The following is an 18998-nucleotide window of genomic DNA, read 5'->3' as shown; positions in this document are numbered from 1 at the left end:
AAAAAAAGTCTCAGGGTGCCTGGGTGGCTCAGTCAGTTAAGCGTCCAACTTTGGCTCAGGTCACGATCTCTCGGTCCGTGAGTTCGAACCCCACATCAGGCTCTGTGCTGACAGCTCAGAGCCCGGAGCCTGTTTCAGATTCTGTGTCTCCCTCTCTCTGACCCTCCCCTGTTCATGCTCTGTCTCTCTCTGTCTCAAAAATAAATAAACGTTAAAAAAAAAAAAGTCTCATGTTTCTTTCAACAGCAAAGCCAACAACAGGGACCACATAGATGCTCCTGCACAAGATCTGCTAGCAACTCTCAGCTGACCAGTCAGGGTAGCAGCAACTCCCAAAACATCTGCAAACACAGAGATGGTCTCCCAGTTTCTAAAAACTCCCCGCTCTTTCACTGTTGCCTCTACTCCCAGCACCATTCTTGCAGGAACCTGAGAGGTCTGTGGGCCCTTAAAGTTCTGGTTTGCCATTACCTTCATGACAGCAGAGGGAGCAGTCCACTTGCCCGGGTGACCTTGCCTGGAGACTTACATTCCTTCCCTGGAAAGAAGGCCTACTTCATGTACAAGGAAATCATGTTATGTCTCTGTGATCAAAACTTAGTAAGGGTCAGGGATGCCTGGGTGGCTCAGTCGGTTAAGCGTCTGACTTCAGCTCAGGTCATGGTCCCGCCAACTGTGAGTTCAAGCCCCGGGTCGGACTTTGTGCCAAAAGCTGGGAGCCTGGAGCCTGTTTCAGATTCTGTGTCTCCCTCTCTCTCTGCCCCTCCCGCATTGATGCTCTGTCAAAGAGAAATAAACATTAAGAAAATTAAAAAAAAAAATTGGTAAGGGTCAGAAACACGCTTCCCTTTTTATCTTCTGAAAGCCAGTGCCCCCCTCCCCCGACCGTGGACCCATTGTCCTGTATTTGATGCCTTATTTTTATGTAAAATACTCGAATTTTTTTTCATTTTTTTCTTTGATTTTACTTACGTCTTCTTACTTCTCTTGACTTTTTTTAATATAGAATGCTTCAAAGTTTTGTGTATCATCCTTGCACAGGGGCCATGCTAATCTTCTCTATATTGTTCCAATTGTAATCTACGTGCTGCCAAGCGAGCACTACTTCTGATGACTTTTGGACCTGCATTATCTAAACACGCCTATTACTCACGAATGCCACTTCTACTTTTCATTAGGAATCCGACCCCCGAGTTGTTTTCTAATATACTTACTATTCCATTTGTTGGGTTTAAATCTTTGAGCCATAGAGATTTTATTTGGTGTCTCTACACACCGTCTCACCAGACAATACTTAATTACATAGTTGTCCCCTGAATGTAATACGATATTCACTATATACTAACGGGTCATACAGCTCTCGCTAAAAGTGGATTTTACAAGGACGGGGACAGATGGGCCTAGGAGACCCTTCCAGAGCCTGATAAAAGTCTGGTAGAGCAAAGAATCTTTTCCGAACACAGGATGCCTATGTCCACCCTAAAGCCCTGCCGTCAGCTCAACGCTCCAAACTCAGCCTGCGCTGCGGGACGCCCTGCGCAGTCTCCGGCCCGGCGCGTCCTTCACCAACCTGGGGGGGGGGGGGGGGGGGCGGGGGGGCGGGGGCGGGTTCGGAAGGGAAGTGATGAAAACTACCAGAATGCCCGGGGGGCGGCGGGGGGGCGGGGGGAGCCTTCTTGAGAGACAGGCGCTGGACTCAGAGCAGCCAATCCCCGCGGGGTGGGGCGGGAGCATCCACAGGGGTGGTGTTCGGCCAATGACTGACACCCACGGCTCGCCCTACGCTCCGCCCCATCGGACCCCTCCCGACCGCCAATTGGAGGGGCCGCTTTGATTGCAGCGCTGATTGGTGGCTCCTGCCTGACAGGGCGGTATAAGCGGGTATCTCGCCCTCCGCTGTGTCCTGACTCTCACCCGGCGCACAGCGCTCGGGGGCTCAGCAGCGGGCGGCAGATCCGGGTGGGCAACGCGAAAGGCCGGGTAGACTGACGAAAACACCGAGGACTTTGCCGTGCCGTGTGAAACCCTTGTAAACCCTGATCCTGAGCCCTTCAAAGCCCGCCTGGGAGACCCTAGATCCCCTCACCCTGAAAGGCTCCGAATCCCCTCAGCCTCAAGGGACCCCAAATCCCGCCGCCTTCAGGGAACCCAAATCCGCTAACTTCGTGGAACTTCACGTCTCCTCAGCATTGGACCCCAAAGCAGCTCAGCTGCAGAAACCTCATATCGCGTCACCCAGAGAAACGCTAACCCCCCCCCCAATTCTTAGACCCCCAAATGTCCTCAGCCCGAGGAGCCTGAAATGTAACACCCACAGAGAGAACAAATTTCCCCAATGTCAGAGACCCTGAACAGCCCCTGCCTGTGAACTCTTAAATCCTTTCAGCTTCAAAGACCCCAAATAACCTCAATGTCAGAAAACCTCAAAGCCCATTAATGAGAGAGTCCAAATCTCCTCAGAATATGACTTAACGTTTCCTCAGTCTCAAAGATCCCAAATCCTCTCAACCCGAGCGTTCTAAATCTCTTCGGCCAGAAAGACCCAAATCTTGTCCTGAGAGACTGCCAATATCACCAGCCTGAGGAACCCTAGGTGTCCTCATCTTGAGGCCCCAAATCCCCTTGACTTAAGAAACCCCAATTCCCTCAGCCTGCGAGAGACCAAATCTCGTCACCCTGAGGCATCTCTGTCCCTTAGAGATTGAGCCTGTTTATACCAGATTTTTCCAGAATCCCCAGGTGCACATCCCAAGAAGCGCTTCTCTGAGAAATATTCACTTCCTCTCCCCGGAACGGGCCGGCACTCAGGGGCCTCCAGGCCTCCTTGGTACTGCTCCGGCCTTGCACCTCAGGACTCTAATCAAACGCCCACAGCCACATGCCTTTGCGACCTTTCCTCATATGGGCCGAGCTGCAGTAGAATAAAAGAAACAAAATCTAGCTCACGTTAGAATGGCCTGGCATTGCCAGTAGAGGTTCTCCATCCCATCACTACCCGCAGGTTTCCCCTGCATCTTCTAATCCTCCCTGGGCTGCCCACCTCTTTCCTGGATGCCCCACCCAAATGGAGAAAACAGACATGGCTCTGGGCAGTGGTCTGCGCTGTCACCCCCTGTCAGCACCTTCTCCTTCCACAGGTGCCTTGGCCTTAGGACAAAGAGACTCATGGAGCCATTGCCAGCCTCAGAGTCAGAGCGGGGCCAGCCTGGAGGTCCCAGCCCCACGAGCCCCCTCGGATTCCCGGAGCAGTCCACTGAGAGAAGCTCAAGGAAAGCAAGATGGAAGCCCACGGTGAGAGGTGTGGGAGAAGCTGGGCTCCAGGCTTCTTGGAGAGGATGAAGAGAGGGGCCTGGTGACCAGGAGCTGGTCCTTGGAGGACCACAGGCTCCTGGCCTACACCAGTGACTGTACACAGGATAAAGGGCACTCACTCCTTTACAGGACGTGGGTGCGGGAGGAAGTTACACGGGATAGTGGCATCAGCGGTTTCCCTTTGCCAAGAGAGAGCTAGTAAAATGCTTAGTGTTTGTCCGATTGATCAGGACCCATCAAGAAGGACAGAAACGCTTCACCCTCGTTTAACAGAGAGCACCCAGGAAGCAGGGTACACAGTACATACAAGGTGGAGGAGAAGGCCCGGCTCTAAGTTCTGACGTGCGTTAGTAAGTCACCGATGGGATCTCTTATTTTCTCTAGGCCAAAGATGCTTTCAAAGACATTTCCATATACTTCTCCAAGGAAGAATGGACAGAGATGGGAGACTGGGAGAAAATCCGATACAGGAATGTGAAAAGGAACTATGAAGCGCTGATGACTATAGGTAACCAGAAGTGCTGGGTGCTGAGGAGCCTGGGAAACGTGAATCAGGCCTTCAGTCCCTATATTAGTTGGCCTCTCGGGTGGCTCTGTCTGATCACGGTTCCCTTCTGTGTGAAGACAAATCTGGAATGAAATTTTGTTCTCTTCTATCAGTGTAGGGCTTGCACTGGCAATGCACAGCTCATCTCTTGCCTTGTTCTAGACTCTCCCAGCCCATACAACGGAGTCGCACTGACTGGGAGATGTGCTCCATTGCTACCATGCTTTGTTCCTCCTTCTAGATCTTCCCTCTTCGGACAAGGGTTTTGCTTCTTTCCAGGTCTCAGAGCCCCTCGACCAGCTTTCATGTGTCACCGCAGGCAGGCCATCAAACCCCAAGTAGATGACACTGAGGATTCCGATGAAGAATGGACGCCAAGGCAGCAAGGTGAGGGGCCAGGAAGATTTAGAGATTTCCTCCTGGAACCCAAAGTTTAGGTCTCAGCTGCATCTCAGGAGTTAAAAAAGGAAACTCTTTCCTCAGAAACATAAATATAAATAGACGCAAAACAGCATATCACACAGTAATTTATTATATGTTATGTAATTTATGTATATTTATGTATATTTATGTAATTATATCACACAAAATTTATTCATATAAAATTTTAAAATGTGGATGATAATAATTATATTATTTAAAATTCATTAAGAGTGGTAAAAGTATCAAAATCTGAACATGAAAAAGAAATGCCAAATTCAGAATAGTTATCATAAGAGAAGAAGGAATGGGTGGCAGGTGGCTTTGCTGTGTCTTGGTTAGTTTTTTATTTGCTTTTATTTTTGTTTTTGAATTTTAAAATAGAAATTAAAAGATATAAAGATAAAAATTAAAAGATATAAAGTTGTGGCAGAATGTTGAGATAAGGCTGAATGGTGGTGGATGTATAGGTTTTCCAATATAATTCTCCATACCTTTCTGTATGTTTAAGATTTATCATTCGTTTTTTTTTTTTTTAAAAGACTGTTTTTGCTAAACATTGCTAGTTAATGAAAGGGAAGATAAAGAAACCTTAATTAGACTGTAAGTCCACCAGAGAGCTTTCTAAAAGTAATCGCAGTTATTCTCATTATCCAATTATTGGATTAAATGTCTTAAAAAGAGAAAATGATGAACATATTATGTAAAGATACAGTTTTTAGGTATATTTAATCACACACAGGATCTTCTTACCCCAAAATGAACCAGATTCTTTGTCATAATTCTGGAAGAGGGTTTGAGGTAACTAGTCTCCCTGGTCTTTCCCACATATCACTCGCCAGAGACAGCATCAGGCAAACAACATGAAGAGTGATCGCTCCAAAATAGAACTGAGAGACTCACTTCCTCTTTTGCTGTTCAAACAAAAGAGTTTGGAAGAAGGGTTGATCTCCCTAAACTGGAGAAAGCAACTTGGGTTAGGTCTATGATTCCATCTACGGATTTCAGAGATTTGAAAACCCAGTGTGTGGTTGTCCACAAAGGTTTGACATGAAAAGAAAGTCTTCATATACCCCATGGTTTACCACACATCTACACAGCTTTATCTACCCTCAGCTAACATTCCCACCCCAATTTTCTTTATTGTGGTTACAAAATATAATAACATAGATTTACCCTCTTAACAATGTTTAAGTATACAGCACAGTATTATTAGCTACATGCACATTATTGAACAACAGATTTTTAGATCTTTTTCATCTTGTATGACTGAAACTCCATACCCATGAACAACAACCTTCCATTTCCTCCCCTCCCCTTCCCCCGACAGGCCCTGGAAACAACCGTTCTATTTTCCATATCCATGAAATAGATAACTCATATATGTGGAATCAGGCAGTATTTGTCTTTTGTGATATGTTTATATCAATTAGCATAATATCCTCAAAGTCCATCCATGATGTAACATATGACAAGACATCCTTCATTTGTAAGGCTGAATAATATTCCCGTGTGTGTGTGTGTGTGTGTGTGTGTGTGTGTGTAATTTCCTTTATCCATTTGTTTGTCGATGCACATTTAGGTTGCTTCCACATCTTAGCTATTATGAATAATGCTGCAATGACCTTGAATGTACAAATATTTATTCAAGATCCTGTTTCCAATTTTTATACACATACCCAGAAATTTGACTTCTAAATCATATGACAATTCTTTTTAATTTATTGAGCATCCTCCATGCTGTTTTTCATAATGCCTGCAACATTTCACATTCCCACAAATAGTATGTAAGGGTTCCAATTTCTCCACATCTTTGCCAACACTTGTTATTGTCTGGTGGGGTTTTTTTTTTCATAGTGATTATACTAATGGGTATGAGATAATATCTCATTGCAGTTCTAATTTGCATTTCCCTGAGGATTAGTGACAATGGACCATCTTTTCTTTTTTTTTAATTTTTAAGTTTATTTATTTTGAGAGACAGAGAGAGTGAGCACAAGCCGGGGAGAGGCAGAGAGAGAGGGAGGGAGGGAGAGAATCCCAAGCAGGCTCAGAGCCTCAGCACAGAGCCCAATGTGGGACTCAAACCAACAAACCACGAGATCATGACCTGAGCCGAAATCAAGAGTTGGACACTCAGCCAAATGAGCCACCCAGGCTCCCCTGGAACATCTTTTCATGTGCATTTTAGCCATTTGTATATATCTTCTTTGGAAAAAAATGTCTTTTCAAGTCCTTTTGTCATTGTATTAAAACCTCAGGCTGCCATAATAAAGTACCATAGACTAGGTGGCATGAACCACAGAAATTTGTTTTCTCACAGTTCTAGAGGCTGGAAGTCTGAGATCAGGGTGCCATCATAGTCCAGTTCTATTCTTGCCTTGTAGGCAACCTCCATCTTACTGTGTGCTAGCATGACCTCTCATTTATATGTGCATACTCTTGGAGAAAGAGAGAGATTTCTCTTCTTAAGGGCACTAATCCAATCATGAGGAGCATACTCTCATGACCTTATCTAACTCTAATTACCTTCCAAAGACCCCATCTCCAAATACAATCACATTGGAGGTTAGGGTTTCACAGAGGGACCTTTTGGAGAGACATAATTCTTTTCATAGCACCCAATTTTTAATAAGGTTACTTGGTTTTTTACTATTGAGTTTCAGCAGTTCTTTGTGTAGTCTGGATATTAACCCCTTATCAAATGTATATTTTACAATTATTTTTTCCCATTGCCTTTTAAAAAAATTTTTTTATTCTTTATTTTTATTTATTTTTGAGAGAGAAACAGTGAGACAGAGTGTGAGGGGGAAGGAACAGAGAAAGAGAGAGAGAGACACACACACACACAGAATCTGAAGTGGGATCCAGGCTCTGAGCTGTCAGCACAGAGCCCAACACGGGGCTTGAATTCATGAAACGTGAGATCATAACCTGAGCTGAAGTTGGACGCTTAACCGACTGAGCCACCCAGGTGCCCCTCCCATTGCCTTTTCACTCTGTTGACTGTGTCCTTTGCTGCACAGAAGTTTTTTAGGTTTAGTATGGTCCCATTTGTCTATTTCTGCTTTTGTTGCTTGTGCTTTTGGTTTCATATACAAGAAACTGTTGCCCATTCAATGTCATGAGGCTTTTCCCCTTGTTTTCTTCTAAGAGCTTTATAGTTTCTGGTCATACATTTAGGTCTACGGTCCTTTCAGAGTTGGTTTTTGTATATGATGTAAGATGAAGGTCCATCTTCATTCCCTTTTTTAAGTTTTAATTTTAATTCCAGTTAGTTAACATATAGTGTTATTACATTAGTTTCAGGTGTACAATAAACTACCACTTTCATACAGCACCCTGTGCTCACCACAAGTACACTCCTTAATCTCCAGCACCCATTTAACCCATTCCCCCACTTACCTCCCCTCAGGTAACCATCAGTGTGCTATCTATAGTTAAGAATTTGTTTCTTGGTTTGCCTCTTTTTTTCCCCCTTTGCTCATTTGTTTTGTTTCTTCCACACATGAATGAAATATACGGTATTTGTCTTTCTCTGACTTATTTTGCTTAGCATAATACTCTCTAGCTCCCATCCACGTCATTGAAAATGTTAAGATTTCATCTTTTTTTATGGCTAATATTCCATTGTGCCTGTGTGTGTGTGTGTGTGTGTGTGTGTGTGTATTTGTATATATATGTATATCAAATAAAGAATGCCAAGACTACATCATGGGGAAAGGACAATATTTCAACAAATGGTGTTGGGAAAATAGAATATCCATATGCAAAAGAATGAAAATGTCTTGAAAAAGAAAAACAAAGCTGGAGACATCACATTTCTGGACTTCAAGTTATATGTCAAAGCTCTAGTGATTCAAACAGTATGGTACTGGTACGAAAGACACATAGATCAATGAAACAGAATAGAAAACCCAGAAATGGGGGCACCTGGGTGGTTCAGTCAGTTAAGCGTCTGATTTCGTCTCAGGTCATGATTTCACAGTTCATGGGTTCAAGCCCCGCATTGGGCTTTTCACTGACAGTGCAGAGCCTGCTTGGGATCCTCTGTCTCCCCTCTCTCTCTCTCTGCCCCTACCCCACTCACACTGTTTCTTTCAAAATAAATAAACTTAAAAAAAAAAAAAGACTCCCAATCCATGAATATGGGATGTGCTTCTATTTACTTGTGCCTTCTTTCATTTCTTTCAGCAATGTTTTGTAGTTTTCAGTGTTCAAATGTTATACATCCTTAAGTTTGCTCCTAATTATTTCATTCCTTTGGTGCTATTATAAATAAGACTGTTTTCTTAATTTCCTTTTTGGATTGTTCATTGTTAGTACATACAAATGCAACTAATTTTTTAGTGTTAATTTTGTATCCTGCAACTTTGCTGAATTTGTTAGTTCTGACAGATATTGTGTGGAATCTTTAGGACTTTCTACATATAAGACCATGTCATGTGTGAACAACCATAATTTTACTTCTTGCTTTCCAAATTAGATGCACTTTATTTACTTACTCACTTACATACTTACTTATTATTTTTCTCCAATGCCCTGGCTAGGACTTCGAGTACTAGGTTGAAGAGAAGTAGTGAAGTGGGCATCCTTGCCTTATTCTTGATCTTAGAGAAAAAGCTTTCAGTTTTAAACTGCAGAGTATGATGTTGGAGATAGACTTTTCATATATGGCCATTATTAGAGTGAGGTAATTTTTTTCTATTCACAGCTTATTGAGATTTTTTTTGTCATAGAAGGTCAGTATATATATATATATATATATATATATATATATATATATAGTTATATAGTTATATAGTTATATATATATAGTTATATATAGTTATATATATAGTTATATATATAGTTATATATATAGTTATATAGTAGTTATATATATATAACTATATGTAATAGATAAGTTATGAACATAGGATGAAGCTTAAATGAGGTTTTGTCTATTTTTTTAACACTTTCAGAAAATTAGTTGCCACCAGTAGCAGCATAGACTTTGATAATATTTCAAAAACCACTTTCCAGTCACCTTTTGGTAGTCCTTGTACTTGCCACTCCTTAGGCAAGAGTTCTGTGTCTCTAGTGACAGTCTCTGGAGCTTAGAAACATTTGCCAACCAAAACACTGATTTCTCATCACTTTATAGCCAAACCTTCTTGGGTGGCATCCAGAGTGGATCAGAATAAACAACACAAGGTGAGTATTTCCCAGATCCTGATGACAAGAAAATCTTTCTCATGGATTTAAACACGGGTAAGAGTAGAAGAATTCAGAGTATCCTAGAAACTGCTGCCTTCCTTTACTGATCTCTTTAGCACAGTATCCGAGATCATCATCGCTGTAATAGTTAACAAGAACAGCAACAATATTAGCTATCACTTGTTTTATTTTCACTGTACTTCAGACTTTATTTTAAGCATTTACACAAATAAACTCACTTAAACCTTACAACAACCCTATGGGGGGGGGGGGGTACTATAAATATCACCATTTATAGGTGAGATTGAGACAAAGACATGTTTGCTTATATACCTGACATCACAGTGCTAGTGGTAGTGCAGTCTAATCTCAAGCTCCTTTTCTAAACCACTTAAAAGCTCATTAAGACTTTCATAGTTTTATAAAATTTACATTATTCATTTGATTCATTTCGACCCAGTTCTTTTCTAGTATGCTGAAGTGAGAGATGAGCTAAGACCCCCTAAGTAAGAGAAGCTTACAAATAATACCAGCAATTTGTACACTCGATCGTCCCAGATGAAAGAGATAGCATCCCCGCCATCAGAGCCTCCCATTCGATTTATTTGTTAATTTATTTATTTAGAGAGCAGAGAGGGGCAGAGGGAGAGAGAATCTTTTTTTTTTTTAATTTTTTTTAACATTTTATTTATTTTTGAGACAGGGAAAGACAGAGCATGAACGGGAGAGGGTCAGAGAGAGAGGGAGACACAGAATCCGAAACAGGCTCCAGGCTTTGAGCTGTCAACACAGAGCCCGACGTGGGGCTCAAACTCACGGACAGTGAGATCGTGACCTGAGCCAAAGTTGGACGCCCAACCGACTGAGCCACCCGGGCGCCCCAGAGGGAGAGAATCTTGAGCAGGATCCACTTCCAGCATGGAGCCTGTCTTGGGGCTCGCTCTCACAACCCTGAGATCATGACCTGAGCTGAAATCAAGATTCGGATGCTTAAACAACTGAGTCACCCAGCCCCCCCCCTCTTTTAATGTTTATTTATTTATTTTGAGAGACAGAGAGAGAGAGAAGAGACTCTCAAGCAGGCTCCACACCCAGCACAGAGCCCACCACAGGGCTCAATCCCAGGACTGCAAGATCATGACCTTGAGCCAAAATCAAGAGTCTGTCGCTCAACTGACTGAGCCACCCAGACGCCCCCAGAGCCTCCCATTCTAATAAGAGGAAGCATCTGAAGCCCTGAGTACCTTCAGGTTTGATGACTGAGAAACAACATATAAAATGACTTAAAGACTTCATATACGTTACATAATATTCTTTAGAAACTCACCTATCTGTGGAGCACCTGGGTGACTCACTCAGTTAAGCGTCAGACTCTTGATTTCATGGTTCCTGAAATCTCATCACTGTCAGTGCAGAGCCTGCTTGAAATTCTCTCTCCCTCCCTCTCTCTCTCCCCCTTCCCTGCTCCCTCTCTCCCTCTCTCTCTCTCTCTCAAAAATAAATAAACTTAAGAAGAAAAAAAGAAACTTACTTAACTGGAACTGATTTAAAATGTTCATACTTGTAGGAAGAAGCAACAGTTCCTTCCTCTGAGCTCTCATTAGGCAACTCTCATGTTGTTCAGAATCCTTTGTGTAGCCTGCTTCTGCCCTGCAGGCTCTTTCTTCTCAGAAGTCCCAGGCCCCACAGGGCCCCTGAATGTTTTCTGAACAAGTAATTCCACATTTACAGATTACATTAGAAATAAAAGGGTCAAAGAATGCTGAAAATAAGATCTGTGATTTAGATTTTGAATATGGAGACAATTGAGAACCCTCTCAATTGACAGCAGAACTGTAATCTCACATTCATACTGTATCAAATAGCTCATGAGACAATTTGATGATCATTATAATATTTCCTGTTTACTATAACATTAAGAAATAGCATGTATACAGGGCACCTGGATGGCTCAGTTGAAAGAGCATGGGACTTTTGGTCTCAGGGTCATGAGTTCAAGCCCCATGTGGGATGTAAATATTACTTAAATAAATAAAACTTTTTAAAAAATTAGCACGTATACCATTTTATGGATCAGGAAAACTGAAGAGAGCTAGCTGCCGGTACAACCTTATTCAAACAGAATTGACAGGAACCGGCTAATTTAATTCCAAATATTCTTTCCTGGGTATGGCAAGCGACAAATTTAGCATCCTTTTTTTTTCCCCCCAGTGTTTAGATACATTTCCTCCAACGCCTTCTTTATCATCTTTCCCCTCTCTCTGCTCTGTCACCTCATTTTCCAGACGTGTGCAGTCCTTTCCACTTGTCTACATTTCCTCCTCCATTAAATGTCCACTAGTTTATAGATGATCCCCTCTTTTTATCTACAAGTCCTCACCACTTTCTTTCACAGACCTTCTTGATTCTCCAGCCAGTTTTCCCAAGTGTTCTCCCTGCCTCCTTCTCACTTTTATGGAGAAATCTGAGAAAATTTAAAGAGAAAGAGTCTTAAGCCATGGGTTATAGTTTTGAATTCAATATCCACAAATTCCCTTTCTTTTCCCTCTAGTATTTGGAATCCCCAGGTATTTCCAAGTGTTGTTGAAGTATTAACCAAAGCAATTCATGTGAAAACACATCATAAGCCTTACAGGACTAAAAAAAAAAAAAAATGCCTGTTGTCTTTTAATATGTGACTCTCACATTGAAGGGAACCCACAGAGTGCCATTAAGTAAGGAATCTAGTTTGAAGGAATTCTCAGAAACAGCAAAGTTGCTGAACACAAGTGGCTCAGAGCAGGGCCAGAAACCAGTGTCCCTTCCTGGAGAAGCAAGTACCTCTGGACATCACTCTAGACGAAAATTGGGTAAGAGAAAGAATAATATGGGAACTTTGGTCCCTCTAAGTCCTCCAGAAAGTTTGATGAATACAACCTAGGTATGTGGAGTGGACTTTGGCTAGGCCTAGGTTAAAGCTAGACTAACCTGAGACCTGTAGTTACCGTTGAGGTCTTGGATAAATCTTATAAATTCTCTGAGCTCCTGAATGCTAATCTGTAAACTGAAGATAAGAATGCATAGCTCATATATTGTTTGAAAGCATTAAACATTAAAGAATTGACACATGCAAGTTGTCCAATAAATCCCTCAGTGATAATAAAGACCATACTTTCTTGGTGTTGAATGCCCAGGCTCTTGCTCGATGCCTAACGTGTAATGTGCCCTCAACAAATATTTTCTGAATGAAGAAATGCATGAATGAACCATTTTCTAAGAGGAAAAATATTGTAAAGTAAGCCTGATAATGGGAAGAAACTAACATTCAATTAGCCATCTACAGTCAGTATGGAGTCTTACTCTCTGAAGTAAGAGTTTGGACAGTGGGGAGAGAGTATATAGAAGGATAAGTAATAATTTATTAGAGGAGATTTTGCATTTTCTGACAAAATGGGACTAACACTCCAGACCCCACCAACCTCACTCATGTACTCTTTTCCAACTCAGAGCTCAGGAGAAAGGAGATTGGAGTGAAGATGTATAGTCTACGAGAAAGAAAGGGCTTTGCATACCAAGAGGTCAGCGAGCCCCAGGATGATGACTACCTCTGTAAGTGACCATCTTGGCCCACTCTCAGAGAAAGCTGTTCTCTCCTGGTACAATAACTTCATTATGTCATAGGGACCCCAAATCATTCTCCTCCCCTAGTAACCAGGAGTATAGGATAGAGGCTAAATGATGTGTGTTGAGCTAATTCTGAAGCTGCTTAAGTGCAGGAACATGCACTAACCCTTTTCCTAACCCCTGTTGCTCTCACTTCCAGATTGTGAGAAGTGTCAGAATTTCTTCATTGACAGTTGCGCTGTTCATGGGCCCCCTACATTCGTAAAGGACAATGCAGTGGGCAAGGGGCATCCCAACCGCTCAGCCCTCACTCTGCCCCCTGGTCTGAGAATCAGACCATCGAGCATCCCTGAGGCTGGGCTTGGAGTATGGAATGAAGCATCTGATCTGCCACTGGGTACACACTTTGGCCCCTATGAGGGCCAGATCACCGAAGACGAAGAGGCAGCCAACAGTGGATACTCCTGGCTGGTGAGAATCATCTACCTCTTCCCCTGTCCTCTGGTTTCCCACATCTCTGCCGTGAATTGGTAGGACATCACCTTCTACATGGATGAGAGTAACCTGGTTAGTTCTGTGTACTGAGTGGACTTTGCATGAACCTGCTGTTCCTACTTAAAGATCAGGGGGTAAGGGGGAGCATAGTGGTACAGACACAAACAGGAAGCTCCTCCCTTGCGGGACCTGAGCTCTGAGTTGACAAAGCGACCCAGCTGTGTAGACAACGACTAAGGAGTACATCATGTGGTCACACTGGGGACTGATTCCATACAGGCTGAAAGACCACTGACCACAGGAGAGTAAAATAATCCCTCTATTACCTCCCCACCCCTCACACACCAGAAAACAAAAAAACAAAAAACAAAAAACAAAAAACTGTAATTTCTCTTTCTCAAACTCAGATCACCAAAGGGAGAAACTGCTACGAGTATGTGGATGGAAAGGATAACTCTTGGGCCAACTGGATGAGGTAAGGCCAATAGAGTTCAGAGCTCCAGAGAGGACATTCACCTCTCACAAACCTACGTCCCTTTCCTTCTCATCATGTCTCCCTCAATGGTCTCCCTCAATCCTCTGTTCCTCTTTTTTCTCCATGTAATGCTCTTTTATTTCAAGAGAAAGTAATGGGGGAAAGGAGATAAGAATGTAGTATATGTCCTCAAAATATGCTAGACAAAATTTGGACACTGGCAAAAACCTGAGGAGCCTAGATTCATCAGGAACACTGGACTCACACTTCAATTTATCTGATCAATGTTTATAAGCATTTACTATGTTCCAGTTTAGACAATGGAGTTCGTGAGTTAAACCTATTATACAACCCATGTTTTATGGAAGACATATTGCAGACAGACAATAGACAATTGAGTTTAAGAATATTTAACTATCATTTCCCTGTTTTTCAAGAGGTATACGGTGGAGAGATAGCTTCAAACAAGGGACCTTTAATATGTGAGGGCAGTAGCTCTTCCTCGTCTCAGTTCTAATAGAACTGGGTTCTGAAGCCTGTATAGGAATGGGCTACAGTATGGCCACAGGCCTCTGTGCTTCATGACCCAGCCCCTTTCCTTGAGGGGCTCTCATTTTATCAGGGAATGCAGTATGTAAATAAAATATTGCTTTTCTGTGTCATTTTACTAAGACAAAGGAAGCTCCAAGTTTCTATGGGAACTCAGGGGAGGCAAGTGAATGGTACCTCAGACACAGTGTAGGGAGACTGAAGAAAGCCTTCTCAAAGGAAGATAGCCACACTTGGGCTGAGTGTGGAATGATGTGTGTTGATCTAGAAGCAGAGTCCATGGTCAAGCATCAAGTTCTGTGGTATAAAACAGAACTTAATTTAGAGTTTAGAGAAACAAAAGGTCACTGGGTTTTTGTGACCAATCAAGGTGGCAGTAAGTCTGGAATTGGGATTTAGAAAATGGTTAATCAAGCAAGGGGGAAAACATTAAAGGCAGGCTGTGGCCAGTAAGCAGGACTTAGAGATGGGAATCCATATGATGTTGTGAGGGAGACTTAAGTATGAACAGAAGGTTCCTGAGGAGTTAGGGAGTGGACAGCATCACAGCATAGAGGCCTTGAGCATCGGGGCAGATCTGACACATAATGGGAATTTATCTCCTATGGTTCTTTTTCCCTTTCCCTGCCTCAACCCCAGGTATGTGAACTGTGCCAGGGACGATGAGGAGCAGAACCTGGTGGCCTTTCAGTATCACAGGCAGATCTTCTACCGAACCTGCCGGGTCATCAGGCCAGGCTGTGAACTGCTAGTCTGGTACGGGGACGAGTACGGCCAGGAGCTGGGCATCAAGTGGGGAAGCAAGTGGAAGAGCGAGCTCTCAACAGGGAAAGGTGGGCACCACTGCTCTTCAAAACAGAAAGAAAAGAAAGAATTCTCCGTGGCAGTTTCCATGTCCAGCTCTCGAGTAGAGTAAAATCCTGTCTAAAATCAGTACGATTGCAAATCAGATGCTTCAGAAATAAGGATTCATTTCATATGCATTGGCCTCTTAGAAATAAGTTTTAAGTTTTTCATTTTTGTTATGATTTTTTAAATACCTCGTGCATAAAATGTGTAACAGAACATAGTGATAAAAGACTTAGAGGCCAAAAAATTAAGTTTTCAAGCACCTGCCAGCTCCCTCACTAAGTCAGTTTCTTCTGCCCTTTTAGCTCTTTCTTCTTAATTTGCTCAGTATTTCTAAATGACATGTGTATGTTGGTGTGCGTTCACTCATAATTTAGTTAGCTGTCATGTGAGCTCCTACTCTGTTCCAGACAGCCTTCCAGGAACTGGAGGTGGAACAAGCTTGTCAGAATCACTGCTCTTGAGCACCTGATAAGTGAATGAGTAAGGGAAACACATGTACAGATGCATGTGTGTGCATAACATCACACAGCGAGTGGTGCTTTGAAAATAAAACTAGTCCTGGGAAGGTGCCTGGGGACCAGTGTGAGGAGAGGATGGGATGTGGCAGAGCTTGGACAGGGAAGGGCTCTCTCTGGACATGCGCAAACACCCGGGGGTAAAGGATTCCAGGAAGAGGGGGCCTGCTAGGAGAGAGGCCCTGAGGCACAAGAGAGGTGGGGCGTGTGTGGTATGTGGCCGAGAACCCATAGATACGTAGACGCCCTAGAGCCTGTGGTCCACGCTGAGACACTGGGGTGTTTCCTGACTGAGACAGAACAATTGTGCAATTTTCGACTGGAGAGTGGCGTGTTCTCTATTTTAAGATGATGTTTTGGTTAATTTTGGAGAGAGACTGCAGTGGGTAAATCCCCTCCAAGATCACTTCATCTCTAAGTGAGAGAGGGTGGTGGGTTGGCAGAAGATGAATGGTGGTTGGGAGTGTGATATATATACCCATACTTGGTCAGGGAAATATTTTGAAAGGACTTCCCATTGTATTTGAGATGAGCTAAGACCGAATGAAATAAAGTATGAAGGATGTATTTTCATGTTATGATTTGTAGAAAACTGAAAGAGAAGCAGTTTATAACCTAGTTGGAGCGGCAGGAACCAGAGTCCTTTAGTCCAAGAGACTGCACTGCTCTGCCTCGTCCAATCCAAATCCCACTTTCAGATAGAGATCCAGACACATATTGGTTGTCAATTAAATATGTCTTTTTAATGTTTCTGTTTATTTCTGAGACAGAGAGACACAGAGCGTGAGCAGGGGAGGGGCAGAGAGAGGGGGAGACACAGAATCCAAAGCAGGCTCCAGGCTCCGAGCTGTCAGCACAGAGCCCGACATGGGGCTCAAACTCACAAACGGTGAAATCATGACCTGAGCCGAAGTCGGTCGTTCAACTGACTGAGCCACCCAGGTGCCCCTAAATATGTCTTTTTAAATGGGGAGACTCAAGTTCATATTTACTGCCACATTCTAAGTCATCAAAAGGGCTGTTGCCTCTCACTAGAATAAAATCACTGTAGACACTGTCACAGAGTCACATGACTTAGAAGGTGTTTGTATGTGGAGAAAGGTCATTGTAGTTCCATTCCTATAAGGAGGGAAGCTTCCTCTGATGCTGCTTGAAGGTACCTAGTCTGGGCAATACATAAAAAAGACCCTTGAAATGGGCTTTCTGGATTTACTCAATGTAGTAAGTGAAAATGGAATGGAAAAATAAAGGAAAACTTGGTGGGAGACAGATCTTGCATTGTCAACACAATAAAAATGAGTAGTGGGGCAGGCCTTACCGGGAGACAAAGCATACAACGCAACATCTACCTGACCAAAAATTTCCTCTTTCAGCAGAACCACAGCCAGACATCCATCGATGTCCCTCCTGCCCACTGGCCTTCTCCAGTCAGAAATTCCTCAGCCAACATGTGGAATGCAAACACTCTTCTCAGAGCCTCCCACGAATATCTGCAAGAAAACATTTCCAACCAGAGAATCCCTGCCCAGGTGATCAGAATCAGGAGCAGCAGCAACATTCTGATCCACACAGCTGGAATGACAAAGCAAAATGTCAAGAGGTCAAAGAAAGGTCCAGACCTTTGCTTAAAAGTATAAAGCAGAGGAGAATTTCAAGAGCATTTTCCACCCCATGCAAAGGACAAATGGGGAGTTCTAGAGTGTGTGAGGGAATGGTGGAAGAAGGGCCCAGCACGGGCCAGAATTTGAATTCAGAGGATACAGGAAAATTATTCATGGGGGTAGGAATGTCAAGAATTGTAAGAATCAAAACTAGAGGCTGTGAGCAAGGGTTCAATGACAGATCACATTTCAGCAGACACCAGCGAACACACAAAGAGGAAAAGCCCTCCGTTTGCAATGAGTTTAGAAGAGACTTCAGTCATAAGTCAGCTCTTATTACACACCAGAGGACACACACAGGGGAGAAGCCCTATGTTTGCAGGGAGTGCGGGCGAGGCTTTACACGGAGGTCAAGTCTCTTCACACACCAGAGGACACACACAGGGGAGAAGCCCTATGTTTGCAGGGAGTGCGGGCGAGGCTTTACACAGAGGTCAAGTCTCTTCACACACCAGAGGACACACACAGGGGAGAAGCCCTATGTTTGCAGGGAGTGCGGGCGAGGCTTTACACAGAGGTCAAGTCTCTTCACACACCAGAGGACACACACAGGGGAGAAGCCCTATGTTTGCAGGGAGTGCGGGCGAGGCTTTACATGGAGGTCAAATCTCTTCACACACCAGAGGACACACACAGGGGAGAAGCCCTATGTTTGCAGGGAGTGCGGGCGAGGCTTTACACGGAGGTCAAGTCTCTTCACACACCAGAGGACACACACAGGGGAGAAGCCCTATGTTTGCAGGGAGTGCGGGCGAGGCTTTACATGGAGGTCAAATCTCTCCAGACACCAGAGGACACACACAGGGGAGAAGCCCTATGTTTGCAGGGAGTGCGGGCGAGGCTTTACATGGAGGTCAAGTCTCTTCACACACCAGAGGACACACACAGGGGAGAAGCCCTATGTTTGCAGGGAGTGCGGGCGAGGCTTTACATGGAGGTCAAGTCTCTTCACACACCAGAGGACACACACAGGGGAGAAGCCCTATGTTTGCAGGAAGGATGGACAAGGCTTTACCAATAAATTGCATCTCAGCTACTAGAGAACAAATGTAGCTACCACACACTCCATACCCCAGCTCTGAGGGAGGTTCAGAAGAAGCCTACTGACCCCTTACACTCCGCAAGAATATAATGAGAGCAGATATAACGGGTTAAACAAATCCTCTACTTTCAGGGCAAGAGATGAGGTATACAAACGGGGGAAGGTTCCTTGAGTGTTTCTGGGGATGTTGACGCCAATCCCCTCCATGGTTTTTTGGCCTCCTGTTCTAATAAATTTTGTGTGCATTCAAATCCAAACTCCACATCATGTACCTCATTCCCCCCTTATCACTGAAAGCAGAAGGGTCCAGGAGGGCCAGAGAACTCAT

General features: G+C 43.6%; 1 protein-coding gene and 1 non-coding gene across 2 annotated transcripts; one reads left to right on the top strand and one right to left on the bottom strand.

Annotated features, from left to right (window-relative positions):
* Positions 1-996: 996 nt before the first annotated feature.
* Positions 997-1102, bottom strand: LOC128778218 (U6 spliceosomal RNA). Its single transcript, XR_008423633.1, has one exon. It is a non-coding gene; the product is annotated as a U6 spliceosomal RNA (small nuclear RNA).
* An 824-nt stretch (positions 1103-1926) lies between these two features.
* Positions 1927-17604, top strand: PRDM7 (PR/SET domain 7). The gene is made up of 10 exons (XM_053906813.1): positions 1927-3291; positions 3697-3820; positions 4139-4246; positions 9426-9475; positions 12171-12327; positions 12965-13066; positions 13281-13552; positions 13984-14051; positions 15240-15512; positions 17238-17604. The coding sequence occupies exons 1-10, from the start codon at positions 3052-3054 to the stop codon at positions 17602-17604; spliced, it is 1761 nt and encodes a 586-aa protein (XP_053762788.1). The 5' UTR covers positions 1927-3051.
* The last annotated feature ends 1394 nt before the right edge of the window (positions 17605-18998 follow it).

Source organism: Panthera pardus, unplaced genomic scaffold, assembly GCF_024362965.1.
Source record: "Panthera pardus isolate Hobbes unplaced genomic scaffold, ASM2436296v1 HiC_scaffold_19, whole genome shotgun sequence".
In the NCBI taxonomy this organism is placed as follows: domain Eukaryota; kingdom Metazoa; phylum Chordata; class Mammalia; order Carnivora; family Felidae; genus Panthera; species Panthera pardus.
The sequence above is the reverse complement of the archived record's forward strand: the minus strand, read 5'-3'. Positions and strand labels throughout refer to the sequence as shown.